This window comes from Glycine soja, chromosome 6 (genome assembly GCF_004193775.1).
Source record: "Glycine soja cultivar W05 chromosome 6, ASM419377v2, whole genome shotgun sequence".
Taxonomy (NCBI): domain Eukaryota; kingdom Viridiplantae; phylum Streptophyta; class Magnoliopsida; order Fabales; family Fabaceae; genus Glycine; species Glycine soja.
Window position 1 is genome coordinate 2527501 of NC_041007.1, and position 14610 is coordinate 2542110.

Genomic DNA, 14610 nt, shown 5'->3' on the forward strand with positions numbered 1-14610 from the left:
CTATCCCTTGTCACTGTTAGCATAGTCTTGAAAAAAAGAATTTGGGTTAGATTCAAACTTATCACAGCTTGAGTCGTGAAAATACAAAGTGTGCTTCCCAGTATAACAGTTGCAAAGTTAAATGAAGGAAATTGACATCAATCTGTGAAATTTATAACTAGAAAAGCAAAATGAATTTCAAAAAAGCAATGAGCCTTGCATACCCAAAACACAGCGATCCTAAAACCACTTAACAAGTTCCCCTTCAATCAATCATCAAGGCTAAGAGGCTGAATGAGCAGCATCTTGTTGGGAAACCATGTCTACAAAAAAAGAAAAAGAACATCTAATTACTCATCAAATCATAAGATTATAAGTAATATCCAAAAATAAACATCTTGTTATCTTACCTTGCTCAATTTTTAAAAGCTCCTCAAAATCTTCATTTGAAAATAATGAGAAAGGAGTTCCTTTTAGCCAATTTTGTAAGCAGACATGTGCTTCCAACATTTTAGGTGTCAAGGAACTACGATAAGGATCAAGCACCCTTCCTCCGACATTAAATACATATTCTGTGGCTACAGCGGAGACTGGTATGGCCAACATCTCTCTAGCAATGTTTGCAAGGATAGGAAATCGGTTTGAATTGAGCTTCCACCAATTTAAGACATCCAAATCTGAAGAGGTCTCTACGGATTCCTCCAAATATTTATCAAGCTCAGATTTGGCATTTGATTTGCACCCAGTTGATTGTAAAAATTGATTCCAACTATATGGATCATCATTGCCATCTTCGTTAAATGATGTTTTTTGTGATCCACTCAAAGACCCTCCATTTGGACCATTATATTCTTCAAAAAGTGACTTCAAACAAAATTCAACCTTCTCTTTCAAATTAGTTGCCTTGCTAGGATAAAAAATCTGGTTGATCGACCAATTTACATATTCCATTTTGTATCGTTGATCAAACACAACAGCAATTAACAATAATATGTTTAGACCACTGAGATTTCCCAAGTACTTAATCATATATTTTTCTCAACCTTTTTGCCATCATATTTATACTTTTATCTTTGGACTCACACATTTGACAAATTCTTTTTCCAATTCCAAATACCTCTAACATGTATATGTTACCAGTAACATAAGAGGGACTGGAAATGCGCAAAGTAGCTTTATAGAAGATATTCAAAAATGGCAAAATCAGTCTAGCATTGTCCCAATCTTCATATGTCGGCACACCTTCACCCTTTCTTAACTCATCATCATACTTTTTGTTTTGCAACTCTACAAATGCTTCTTGGTTCATCAATGCAGCCTCTAACATCAGATAAGTTGAATCCCACCTATTTTCAAAGTCCAAACAAATTGGTTTATACTCAATTTTTTTCTTTTCAATGCATGCCTTGAATTTAGACAATCTAGATGGAGAAGACCTTATGTATTTGACTGCTGCACGAATTCTTGAAATAGAACCATCAATATCTTCTAATCCTTCCTTCACAACTAAGTTCAAAACGTGTACAACAACGCATATGAATGTAGTCTCCCTTCAAAACCAAGTTGTTCCAAGACATTAATTTGTTCTTCAAGTATTGAATCCCAACATCATTTGGCAAAGCATTATCAACTGTCGCACTAAAAACACCACTCAATCCCCAACCATTCATGCATAATTCAACAGTTTTAGCCATAACCTCAACTGAATGGCTTGTGACTTGAAAAAAATTAGAATCTTCTTATGTAGCTTCCAATTATTATCAACAAAGTGGACAGTTAAACACATAAAACTCATACCTTGACTTGAACTCCACATGTCAATGGTGAGACATACTCTTTGATAATGCTCGGAAAGAAACTTCTTTAAATTTGTTCTTTCTGTATCCCAAAGTGTCAAAATATGACGCACAAGTGCAATTCTTGAGGGAACACTAAATCTTGGTTGAAGAAGGCTCAAAAACTTCCGAAAGATTTCATTCTCCACAAAATAAAAAGGAAGCCCAATGACCACAAACATCTTCACAAGTTCATTGTGACAAGCTTCTTGGTCAAATTTAGCATATGAAGGGGAAGAACTAACATTTGCTTCCACAATCGCTGTTGAGGACAAAGCTGATTTCTGCCTTTTGTTTCCATCTTTATCTAGGTTATCCTTGCATCTCTTTAAATGAGCATGCATGGCACTTGTTCCATTTTCGTACTTGATTAAGCAACCACAATAGTTGTATCTAGCTCTCTTATCTAAGTCAGGATCTGCAGTAAAATGATTTCAAGCCTCTGACCGATTTTTACGCACATTAGCAATGTTAGAGACAGCTAGTGGAATAGGAACCACGTGTTCTGATGTGGCTGAAGCCTCATCTTGGTCACCCATTGGTCTCATACAAGTGCTGTTGGTTGGCATTGTAAATTGAAACATAAAATCAGTTAGTCAGTTTTTCCTAAAATACGTGGCATGGCCCTATCCCATTAGACAAAAAACTTTTTCTTCACTTGGATAATAGTTATTTCTTAAATCTTGTCGCATACTTGATAAAATTTCAATAGCATTTCACATTGGTCTTGAAGTACATAAAACATGGTGACATCTACTAAGATCATGCACCCAAAGAACAAAATGAAATGTGGTAAACCAAAAGTTCATCAAGTATCAGATATGATGTTTAAGTAATAACTATTGAAGTGAAGAAGAAAAAAATGTTTTCAAACTGTCTAACTTGGGCAATTTAAGTATGTGCTCATTAATATTGGATCTCAGGAAAAATAAGGCTTCAATCAAATTTTAATTGGAATGAGAAATTAAAACTTCAATCCTTCATACTTAAAATTTAAACTCATAAGGCATATGTCACCAATATAGGTGACCCTTAATCTTATTTAATGGGAATCACAAAAGTCCCATTAGAAAAATAAGAAACTAGGAAGGTAAATGAACACACTTAGTCACAACATTTGCACTTAATCAGCCAAACCGCAATATAAAAACTAACAAGTTGAATTAAATATGAAGATAGGTGAGTGAAATGAAACAAATGATACCTATGAATATGATTGAAAAACAAGCAAGCATAACACAAAACAAGATAAAGATAATCAAAATTCAGTGCCCTTGAAATGAAAATGGTTGAGAGAAACAAGTACCTAAGAGGCAAGATATGGAGAAAACAGAAATGATCTGTGAAGCCTGATTAATTATTTGAAACTAAAAGATACCCTTAAGGCCTTAACTATTTATGCAAAATCCTTCAATAATTCATAATTCATTTTCATGAAATGGAACTTTCTAGCATAACCAAGAGATATGATATATCACCCACCATGCACAAATATCACATGTACCTTGTTTCTCAACTTCAAAATAATCAAATATTCTCCATTGTCACAATGTATGTTTACTCTAGTTGTTTCAAATAAGTTAACTTTAGAAAATGAATGCTTAAGTTTAAAATCCTACTCCATTAGATATTTTGTTCTACTACGTAACAAAAATAATTTTGAAATTTGAAGTCATTAGAATGCTAAACAAATTTAAGTAGATGCAAATAACAAATTAATCAAAATATATGACTTGTTTCATTCAGATTTTGAAAGATAGCAAATTCCTACTTAATGAAAGGAAGAATAAACTTAGTGCAAAAGTTCATCGAAAAACAAGTGTTTCTTGTTTATCATGATAGAAATATAAACCAAATAAACATAGAGGGGTACTAGGAGCACACTCTATCACTTTTCTTCAAGCACACTTTTTACTATTGGCTTAAATTTATTAAGAAATTACAAAATTATTAGTGGGGCTCATTAAATAAGAAGTGAAACCCACAAAATTTTTGTAATTTCCAATAAATTTCAGACAATAATAAAGAGTGTATTCAAAAGAGTGAATTAGGAAATATGTTACTAGCATTTTTCAATTAACATATGGTCTTTATTGTGGGTAGTGGGAACATCTCCTAATTGGATGTAATTCCAATCTAGTCTAGACAGTCTATTCTAAGCTGAAGTAAATGACTAATAAACACAGTTCCTGCTTTGATTTGCTTTCATTGCTTGGGTATACTAAGTATTTATTCTCACTTTGATTATAATCTACAGATAAAGACCATATGCAAGGGTAAAGTTGTGCCTTGGTGACTTGTTGGTCATGGGTTTGAATCCGGAAACAGCCTCTTTGCATATGCAAGGGTAAGGCTGCGTACAACATCCCTCCCCCATACCTTCGCATAGCGAAGAGCCTCTGGGCAATGAGGTACAAAGTTTTTTGATTATAATCTACAGAAGTAATATTCTTACAAGTATGTTGCATTCGTTTCAGAAACTTTTCTATATTAGTGAGCAGTGACTAAAGAGTATGTTTAACTTTCACATATCTGACGTTGATAACTAGTCAGATTTGTCCATGAATAACAAAAAACAATGTGTGTAGTATTTTGCTGGAGAGCATTACTATGAGGGAAAACACAACTAGGATTTTATTAGTTGACTGATAACAAGTATTTTATGTTCTTAAGAGTTTAAAACTGCTAGTTGAAAGAAAAACCAATATCATAATGCAGAACATAATCCAAGTGTGACCCTCCTCAAATATTCCGTTAAAAAACGGATTTCTCGAAATATGATGTGCAGCCTGACAATTCAGTGCATGTAATACAACATAACCCACTCAGACAAATAATCAAAACCTGGTAAACAAGGTGCAAAACAACTCTAACAACGAAGCACACATGGACTTCTCAATTTATCAAAATATAAAAACTATAAATATATATTTTTTAGATGATTTATTTCATAGTTACATATGATGTTTAGTAATACCCATATGAATTTGATAATCAAAAGCTCTAGAAATTAGTGCACCATTTTCTTTTTTTTTTTAAATGACTTTATTATTTTGTACTAGTAACTTACTATATTTTATATTGTATTAAAAATTATAAAAAGATATTATTTAATAAGCACAGGTTCAATTACGATTTAATCAAATTCAGAAAAATTACGATTTAATCATAACTGGATCATTGAATCATTGAATATTAAATCAATATCTGCATTGATTCGATGGTCATTCCAATATTAAAAATATCGTGTCTAATCTTTGACGACCCTCATTGTTAAAATTCAACAAAAATCATCATAATATTAGAAAGAAAAAAAAAAGTTTATCAATATCCTAACTCCCTCACGGTATGTTTGAAAATATGGTAAAAATGCTACGGTACATCCTTGAATAGGTGGTGCACCCATGAACCACTTTATTTTATTAGTTAAAAGATAGGTTTATCCTCCTTAAACGTTAGATATAAATTAAAACAAAGTAACAGATGAAATCACCTTTGTAAATTACTTTATATTAAAAAAAACATTTTAGTGGTAATTGTCCATTTTAACCCTTCGTTAAAATAAAATAAAAAAAAGGGCAAAAGAGGGGAGCCGAGGCTGGGAGTCGAATTGCGATGGTGCGCCGCTGCGTAGTTGAACGCAAAGAAGTAAAACAATACGTTTGTGCTTTTACTTTTTTTTATAATTAGTGAACAAATTGATGGTTTGTTGGAGTGAATTGGATGATACTAAAAATGGAATGTGAACAATTGATGGAGCCTTTGAATCCAGTTGTTACCATTGTTCTATACTTTTGTGTATAGTGGTTTTGTGATGTAAGAGTAGAGAGAAAAAGAGGATAATGCCCTTAATTAAAGTAGCAGCTGAGTCAATAAAAGAATTAGTATAAGTACAAGTAACTAAAGAGGAGATAGAGATAGAAGAGGATCAAGAAGTGGTGCATCAAGTTCTGAATGAGTTAAAGAATATACTCAATCTTCATGGTACTAATCGATATAAAGCAATTGATTGATTGACAGAAAATCTCAAATAAATTAGTCATTCTAAAAATTCTTTCATTAGAGAATTATATCTTAACTTTTATGTCTTGATGTCAAATTAAAGGTAAACTTTGAATCAAGTTATTCAAATAATCAAATATTATGTTATGCTAAAATGTCTTCACACTTTAAACTTGGCTGTTTTTGCCGTCATCCATGGTGCAATTTTCGTTTAAAATATAAAAAAAAATAACAAAAAAAAATATTTATATATAAGATTTGCCTCCAGTTGGAATTCAATTACCGATATGTAGATTCTGCTTTTAGTTTCATTATCTCAAGCCATTTAATTACTTTTAAGAACAAAACATTTTATTTTACGGAATTACTCAAGAAATCAATGATGATAAAGTGATAATAGAGTTACTTGAAATGACTAGCTGTATGAGTGTCAAAGTGCACAAATTGGTTAACTTACATTTAACCCTTTTTTTCTAGACTTCTTGAATATATGTGAATATCTCTGGTTGCTTGTTTTTTACTTTGTATAGACTGATTCCTCACAATTCCATTGTTTATAAAACCTGAACATTTTGCAGCATCAAGAAAGTGTCAGATTTGGACTCAGCTCAATCAAGGTTTTTCAGCAATGTGAGCATCGAAGTTGAGAGAAAGGGGTGTTATTGACTGATAATGAAAAAATTATGGTGCTATATTTCTCGTTGATTTTTGCTGCGTTTAATACTGTATCAGAGGTTGGATTTCTTTTCTTAATTGTTTTTGAGTCCGATACAGTAATTGGCTATGGTAAATATGAGATGGATGAATGAAGATGTAAGGGGTAAACTTAGAACACCACATATAGCTTGATGTCCAAAGCTGGTATTCTACATATTATATACAGTATTTGAGATTTCATACCACTAGTTTAATGCTCGATCTTTTTTTATGCTTTAGTTTTTCCTGCTTGTTACCACATATAGCTTATGTTGTGTCAGTGTCAAAGAAAAAGCTTATGTTGTGTCACATCATTCATCATTATAAATTTGATTTAATGAATTCAAGTGCTATTATTTTTTATTTCCTTAACATGAAAAATACTATTTTTGTTCTTATTTATAAGATGCAGGATCAGCAATTGAACTAATATTTTTAAGCATTCGTTTTTCGATTCAATTGAAATCCTCAACTCAGTAATCAATTCCAATTGCTAGGTTATTTGGTTATTTCTAAACGAAAAGTGTGAATCCAAACTGTTTTGGATCAGTATCTTGATTAAATATAGACAGGGATCTCCCATATTATTTGGGATCAGCTAGACTGGTAAATCGAGAACTATGGTGCACCGACATTGGAGCATGCGTGATCTCAGTTGTCTATGTAAATAGGCACCTCGGGTATGAATCCTTTTCTACTCTCATTCTTGTTCATTCTCCTCTTACTGACTTAGGCATCAAAGTGTTTGCGCACCACAACAGACGCTAAACTCTGCCGCTGGATATCAAAATCTGAATCAGATCTCTGTCTCAGAACCAAATCTCAGCCAACGAAACTCACTTTATCTCTCACCCAAAGTTTCCAATTAAAATAAAATTGAATTACTTCCAAGTATAGGATATCCATTCCAATGGCTGAGGAGAGGCAAAGAAGCAGAACCGAAGCAAAATCCTATCCCATTCCCACTGCTTGCTCTGCACCTTCGTGCTCTCTCTCACCATCAGAGGGAGGCAGAAAGCAATCCATAGACAACCCAACAATGTTAAAATCAACCTCTTCAATCGTCCATGTTTCCTCAATCATATGTTTGTGATTATGCGCCGCACCGTACCTATAAAGCGTGGCAATTGTCCTCCCACCATGCGCTATGTTAATGCCATCTATGTATCTATAATCATCAATCATGGACTCGATGCTTGTTTCCCAAAACACTGTCTCTTTTCCTTTAACGGCCTTCATTTTCACCAACTTTGTGTCCTCAAACTTCACTAGTAGCCCCGTGCGTTGGCTGAAGTAACCCAGCATTGTGTGCATTACGATTTCAGTATTGGACATGCTTTGTGCTTGCAGAATGTGTTGATCCGTTTGTAACCTGAGCATGAAGCAAACCTCGTTGTTAATGTTGTTCTCTCCTACACATTCTGCGTCTAGGAACAAGTTAGCCGTGCACCTTGGGTCCAGTCCCTGATAATAGTAACAACCACTCATGATTAATTTTTTTAATAATTATAAGTGAATATTTCATTCTAACTATGGTTATATTATGTATATAATTTCATTTTTGTTTAAATGTTACTTATTATAAGATTTCATATCATTTTTCTGGTATATTAATTAGTTTTTGACAAAAAAAAATATTTTAGTCTTTACTTTAAATAGTCACATTTTCACTTGGGAGAAAATGAAAAGGGTCTTCTTAAATATTAAAGACAATTTTAAAAAAAAACACACACACACACAAGTTTAATATTAATATCTAAATTAATTAATTAATTTGATATGTATAATTGAATCAATTATAAATAGAAATGAAAAGAATATTATTTACCTGAAAGAAGCGGCGGAGGGGTCTGGGAGGACCTTTGTTAGCATGGAAAGGTTGAGAAGAAGAATGGTTCCAAGCTAGCTTACCATTACTGCCAGCACTGACCTTGAAACCGGAAACGACCAATTCCAAACACCATAAATCAGGGTTCTTCTGCCATAATACAAAGCCTCCCACTTCAGTTTTGCCTCTTGATTGAACGCTTTCTTCGTATCCATCACCTTGACGACGCACCTCCGATCCACATATTCTCACTTGTCCCATAGCATACATGCTTTCCAGTGAATTCAATGCAGCTACTCCTCCCGTCGCTGCCACGTACTGCTGAACTATGTACTTGGCAGTCGAATCTCTCTGCATGCAGGCCCCCATTTAATTTAACTAATGAAACTATTGAGTGTTGTAGTGGAAACTAATAGCCAAGAAAAATACATGTTTGTATATAAAAATATAAGATATGTTAACCACACACTACTTTAATATTCTACACTCTATCTAGCACAGTTTATTATTGGCTTATGGGGTGAGAAAAAAAAAGTTCAATTTATCATAATTCAAAAGATTGCTAGCAACACAATTCTAACTTAACACACCTCTAACTCTCGCTGTCTCTCTCTTTTCTTAATTCTATAACACCCTCTCTATTGATAGATTTCAGATGTGAGGAAATTTATGAAACGGCAAATGAAGAGTAACCCATAATTTCTGTTAAATCTCTCTCTAATTTTCTTTATTTATTTTACTTTTAACAAATAAAAAGTAACATGTTCCGTACATAACTTCGTGATATATTTTTCATTTTTTTAGATAGCGGCATATTTTTTCATAATGTAACATCACTCTGATAAAAGTTACCTAAATATTTTTACATTCTAAACATACGTAGATACGCAAGGTTCATATGCATGGAGTTCAAAGCGAAATTAATTAGCCAAGACAAAAAAATTAGAATTGCGTACGTGATATAGTTTATGAGTTATCATTACCGTTATAGATTTATATATATGCTCTAATATATAGCGTGGCATTGAATTAATATATATAGATGATTGGTAAGGCTTACAATGGAACAATCTTTGAGGGGGCGAGTCAAATTATGGTCTGATGGAACCTGAAGAGGAATAAGGGGAGCACCCACAAGCTTAAGCAACACCATGAATTCATTGTTTGATGGTGTTGAGAGACCGGAAGACTTATCAACGAATCGAGCATTCATGAGAGTTCGCATGTTCTGCCAACGACTGGATCCATTGCTGCCCATGCCGGACAACATCTCCTCGGGAATTGGAACCTCAAGGACGGTATCCAACCCATCTTCATTGTCAAAATTAGGACACAACTTCCTCATGGTTAATTTTTTGAAGGAATGTTAATTAATATTAATTTGACCCAATTAGATGAATAATATATATAAATAGATTATCAAGAAAGAAGGAAAGGAATCCTTTTGAATAAAAACGGAACCCTTCCTCTTTCTGGGTAGTGAGCACCCCCTGTGCCTGGAAAGGCTTAGGGTTAATTTGCTAAGGCCAAATGATTTTGTGTCCCTAGTGAAAGGGGAAGCAAGACACATGACGTACGAGCTCTTGCGTTTTCTTTCCTAGCCGTTCCTTGCCCGTAGGCCTAGGTGCCTTTAGCGGCACATATATAGTTTTCTTTTCTTTTCTTTCTTTAAGGAAATTTAGCATGCACAAAAAGGGTCATGTGTCTTCTTTCCTTATATTTTTTTCTTTACTATTTTCCACATTTATGATTTTATATTTTAAAATAATATGAAAAAGTTCCACAATTCTTTATATATTTCAATATAAAAAAATATAGATACTACTAGTTTACTTTTTAAAGAGATATATGATGGGAAAGTTAGCAAGAAGAATTAATTTGTTTTGAAATTTATTAAATGGAGATAAATATTGAATTAATATTTAAATAGGATAAGTCATAGGATTTTTCATCATTTTTGGTAATAAAGTCATAAAAAGTTAGATGATTTTGATTTTTTTTATCAAAATCGTAAAAAGTGAACGATTTTTAATTTTTTTTTTAAAAAGAATTTAAATGAAGTCCTAAAATAATTAACAACTTCCAAGTCTCAATTTTTTAAAATTATTTATTTGTTACGACTTCAAAGTCATCCAAAAAAATTATTTTTAAAATTATTTTTAACAATTCTAAATTAGTTTTAAGTTATAATTTTATTTAATATTTTATATATTTTGTATAATTTTTTTATTTAATATATTTTTTTATATTTTTATGTTATTTTATTTAATATTTTCTATATTTTTTTTTACTGATGATAGGGACTATTATTCGTTTTATAAATTAAAAAAATAATATAAACAAAATAATTAAATTTAAATAAAATAAAATAAAATAAAAAGTGCTACACACATTTGTTTGAGAAAAATATTAATAAAGAGTTTTAATAAAACAAATAATAATTTATAACATCAATAATAAAAATATAGAAAATATTAAATAAAACATTATACAAACTATAGAAAATATTAAATAAAACTATAACTTAAAACTAATTTAGAGTTGTTAAAAATTAATTTAAAAATAATTTTTTTTGTATAACTTTAAAGTCATAACAAATAAATAATTAAAAACATTGAAAAACTTTGAAGTCCTTAATTATTTTACCACTTCCTGTAAAAAAATTTAAAGAAAACAAAACAAAAGTCATTAATTATTTTACAATTTCACTTAAAAAAATCGAAGTTATCCAGCTTTTTAGACTTTATTACTTACAACTTATCCCAATTTGAATATTAAATCAAAATTTATTCCTATTTTATAAATTGCAAAAGGAATTACTCTCTTTTGGTAACTTTCCCGATATATGATCACACTTCAGTGTGTAATTTCCCAAAATCATAATAACAAAAGTAATGGAAATCTTGACAAAAAGATCTTCTCCATTTCTTTAATTAGTGGTTACTTTTATTAGTTAGATTGGTGGAAAACATTGGATTAAATACCTGGAATGTTGTCATTTATGGTATGGATCAAAATAAAGAGTATGAATGAGTACTTGATTTGGTACGGGAAATGCAGGGTTTTGATTTAAGACCACGCTTGCATGGTGGGTGTTCTTATTCGAGCTGGAAAGCTCACATGTAGAAGCAGCGTAATTCATTTCTGATTAATGTCAGTTGAACAAAGTGCTAAAGTTGGGGTGAAGTTTAAATGGGAAAGTTTGCCATTGATCATTTGTTCCTAAAACAACCGCAAATGGAACCTAAATTGTAAGCTAGAAATGCAAATTTGGTTTTCCTAATATTGCTCGTATTTAGTCCGTATAGTTATCATTTGTTCTTTACCTAAAAAATCCATTCAATCTTTTTAAAAAAAAAAAAAATCATTCAATGATTAACATAAACGTAACAAAGGTATAGCATATTACTGATTTGTATAAATTAATTAAAGAGAAAATATAAGAAACATTAAATACCAAATGCGGATAAGAACATGGAGTGCAAAGGCCGAAGGCTTCCCAAGTCAGGTGGATTTTGCACTTGTTTGGAAGTGAGAAGTAGTTGTGTGAGAGAAGATATTATGAGAAATAATAATAATTTTTTTTCAAATGATTGTTTTAAAAAAATAAGTTAATGTAAGTACATAATTTATTAAGCATTTCTATGAAAACGCTTCTGAAAATAAAAAATAAAAAATAGCATAAACATACACTTCTTAATACGTGTTTGAATTAATTTATTATCTAAAAAATAATCTAATATCTTTCCATGACGCAAAGAGGTGTGGACTGAGTCAAAATTACCCAAGAATGTGGCAAGGCATAAAATTTCAATGTTGTTTGGAAATCCTTGTCCACGTACGTATGAAGTATGATACGTCCGACCCCATCTGGTTACCAAGTCTCTGCGAATTTTTGTCCCATTGTGCACTTGGTGGGAACTATGGTGCCAAAATATAATGCCATCCCAGTGATTCATAAAAAATATACGTTGTTGTTGAACTGGTCAATGTATTGCTGGACCACCTTGTTTTCCATCAAGATTGAGCCTGAAGGAATTCTAAGGCTGTGACCTTTCGGGTATACGTAATTAACACACGGTTAATTAGTTGGGTTCAGTCAGAGACCATAATCATATATTCTCGATCTCTGAGTAGAATTTGGGTCCCACTTTTCTTTTGTCCTTAATAGTTAATATTACTCCATACATGCCGGCCATACTTGTATTTATAAATATATTCTTCACCCTAAAGTGTTTAATCAGGTGAGCTTCGTCATGGCCAAACGTTTCAAATTGAAGTTCAATATCCCTTCGTTTCAAATGTGTCGCTCAAAAGACCTTTCCTCTTTCCCTGGAAACCCCGTTCCTGCCATATACCGTCTTTCACCCGTTAACCACAACGCACGTGACACAAAGCATCCAAGCCTTCTTCCTTCTCCTTCTCCGTCACCGTCAAAGATAACGTCCATCGCGCAGAGATGCAAAATGTGCTGCGACAAGGACAGTTTGAAGAAACTGAAATCCAGCGTTCCGTCGAGGCGAAGCGATTTTCTGATCGACAACGTCGAGGAAGACGAAAGCGAGACTCTGATTTCTTGCATGACAAGTTTCTCCGACGAGTTTTGTCTCGGCGAGGAGAAGGATTTGAGTAGTAGTAGCAGCCTGAGAAGGAAGAAGATGGGCAGCGTAAAGAAGGTTCGGAGGGTGAGGTTTCAGAGTTCGGAGAAACGGAGAGGAACGGAGGTGAAGAAGACGACGGTGACGAGGAGAAGTGTGGAGGGGAAGGTGAAGGAGAGCTTCGCGGTGGTGAAGAAGTCGAAGGATCCTTATGAAGACTTCAGGAAATCGATGATGGAGATGATAACGGAGATGGAGATGTCTGAGGCCGAAGATTTGGAGCAGCTTTTGCAGTGTTTCTTGGCTTTGAACTCGCGGAGTTATCATGCAGTTATTGTGCGGGCTTTCATGGAGATTTGGCAACAAATGTTCGTAATGAAAAATCTCCAAACGAACGTTAAAACTCAGGAAAAGTAAATCGTGTTTTGTTTTGGCTGCTACATATGTGTGAATGTGGGAATTATCTTGGGATGTTTTGGTTTGATTTTGATTTTAAAAATTATTTAATTTGTTACACCTCTATTATATGATACATAGAAAGAGAGAGATTATTGTGAGAAATCATGTATGTTAATAAGATATTTATTGGAGAAAATTATTCTTCTATACATAATTATTCTTTGCTTTTGATGTGCATTTATTATGGTATATTTGGTTGGAGAGAAAGACAAAAGAATGGAAGGGAGATATAAAAGAAATATTAGATAAACACATGAGATTTAAAAAAAAAAATTATGTGCATGATGTATATATAATTTGGAGATTTTTCTCAGAAAATAAAAACATATTATGATGCAGGGATGATGTTCTCTTTAATTCTTTTTAAAAGGAAAAATATATATTGAAATTTTAAATGTTATTCAACACTAATAAAGAAAAAATAAAAACATAAATATAATAGATGATTTATGCATGATATGATAGAAAAAACATAAATAATATTAATAAATTATGAGATGTTTAAAATTATAAAGTGTCTCAATATCATTTTTTTTATTTCAAAATTACTACAAAGTCTAATATATAATTTGTGCAAGAGTCATTCATTATGAGAACACAACACTAATGGTTGAATTTGATTTTTAGATTAGATTACTTAGGGATGTTTGGTTTGATTGCTTTCTATTTTCATTTTAACTGGAAACAGCAAATGGTGATGAAAATGTATTTGGTTGGATTTCTGAAAACATTTACAGTGAAAATGAAAACATGAAACAATCATAAAATAAAAACAATAAATTATCATTTTCAATTTTTCAGTTGAAAACAAAAACCTCATTTTAGGTAAAATGAAATTACGGTGATAATGAATGTAATTTTAAGCAAATCTAAAAATACAAAAAAATAAGAAGTCAATATATCATAAATTTTCAGTATTTTTATTTCATGAAAATAGAAAACAAGAAATCAAACAAAACATGTTTTCAGAATTCTAATATTTTAAAAATGAAAATAATTTTCAAAAAATGAAAACAAAAAATGCAAATCAAACACATCCTTAACTTCCATGCATTTTCAAACTTATGCTTTGTTCGATAGAAATAGAGGGAGGAAAAGTAGGTAGATGAGAAAATAAAATAAGAGAAATAAGTAAAAAATGAAGAGAAATACAGTTGTTTGGTATAGAAAAAATAAAGTAGAAATAGAATAAAAATATTTAAAATAAAGTGGT

General features: G+C 31.9%; 3 protein-coding genes and 1 non-coding gene across 4 annotated transcripts in view; 1 reads left to right on the plus strand and 3 right to left on the minus strand.

Moving 5' to 3' along the window:
- The window catches only part of LOC114417537, an 84-nt gene extending 79 nt beyond the window's left edge, over window positions 1-5 (minus strand). Inside the window, exon 1 of the small nucleolar RNA XR_003667798.1 lies at window positions 1-5. This exon is cut by the window's left edge and continues 79 nt beyond it. This is a non-coding gene — a small nucleolar RNA (small nucleolar RNA R16).
- A 22-nt stretch (window positions 6-27) lies between these two features.
- LOC114414661 (zinc finger BED domain-containing protein DAYSLEEPER-like) lies at window positions 28-2315 on the minus strand. The gene is made up of 2 exons (XM_028379007.1): window positions 390-2315; window positions 28-302 (listed from the first exon to the last, which is right to left on the minus strand). Exons 1-2 carry the CDS (start codon window positions 1006-1008, stop codon window positions 262-264), a joined length of 660 nt encoding a protein of 219 aa, XP_028234808.1. The 5' UTR covers window positions 1009-2315; the 3' UTR covers window positions 28-261.
- A 4640-nt stretch (window positions 2316-6955) lies between these two features.
- Window positions 6956-9866, minus strand: LOC114414038. Its single transcript, XM_028378409.1, has 3 exons — window positions 9401-9866; window positions 8341-8691; window positions 6956-7976 (listed from the first exon to the last, which is right to left on the minus strand). The coding sequence occupies exons 1-3, from the start codon at window positions 9683-9685 to the stop codon at window positions 7464-7466; spliced, it is 1149 nt and encodes a 382-aa protein (XP_028234210.1). The 5' UTR covers window positions 9686-9866; the 3' UTR covers window positions 6956-7463.
- A 2730-nt stretch (window positions 9867-12596) lies between these two features.
- Window positions 12597-13355, plus strand: LOC114414103 (transcription repressor OFP7-like). Its single transcript, XM_028378455.1, has one exon. The coding sequence runs from the start codon at window positions 12597-12599 to the stop codon at window positions 13353-13355; it is 759 nt and encodes a 252-aa protein (XP_028234256.1).
- Window positions 13356-14610: the final 1255 nt, after the last annotated feature.

Coding starts and splice junctions, on each gene's coding strand:
- LOC114414038 (XM_028378409.1), bottom strand. CDS start 9,685: ATGAGGAAGTTGTGTCCTAATTTTGACAATGAAGATGGGTTGGATACC. Junction 8,692..9,400: donor CCCTCAAAGATTGTTCCATT/GTAAGCCTTACC, acceptor GCCTGCATGCAG/AGAGATTCGACTGCCAAGTA. Junction 7,977..8,340: donor CCCTCCGCCGCTTCTTTCAG/GTAAATAATATT, acceptor TACTATTATCAG/GGACTGGACCCAAGGTGCAC.
- LOC114414103 (XM_028378455.1), top strand. CDS start 12,597: ATGGCCAAACGTTTCAAATTGAAGTTCAATATCCCTTCGTTTCAAATG.
- LOC114414661 (XM_028379007.1), bottom strand. CDS start 1,008: ATGATTAAGTACTTGGGAAATCTCAGTGGTCTAAACATATTATTGTTA. Junction 303..389: donor GCTTTTAAAAATTGAGCAAG/GTAAGATAACAA, acceptor CTTTTTTTGTAG/ACATGGTTTCCCAACAAGAT.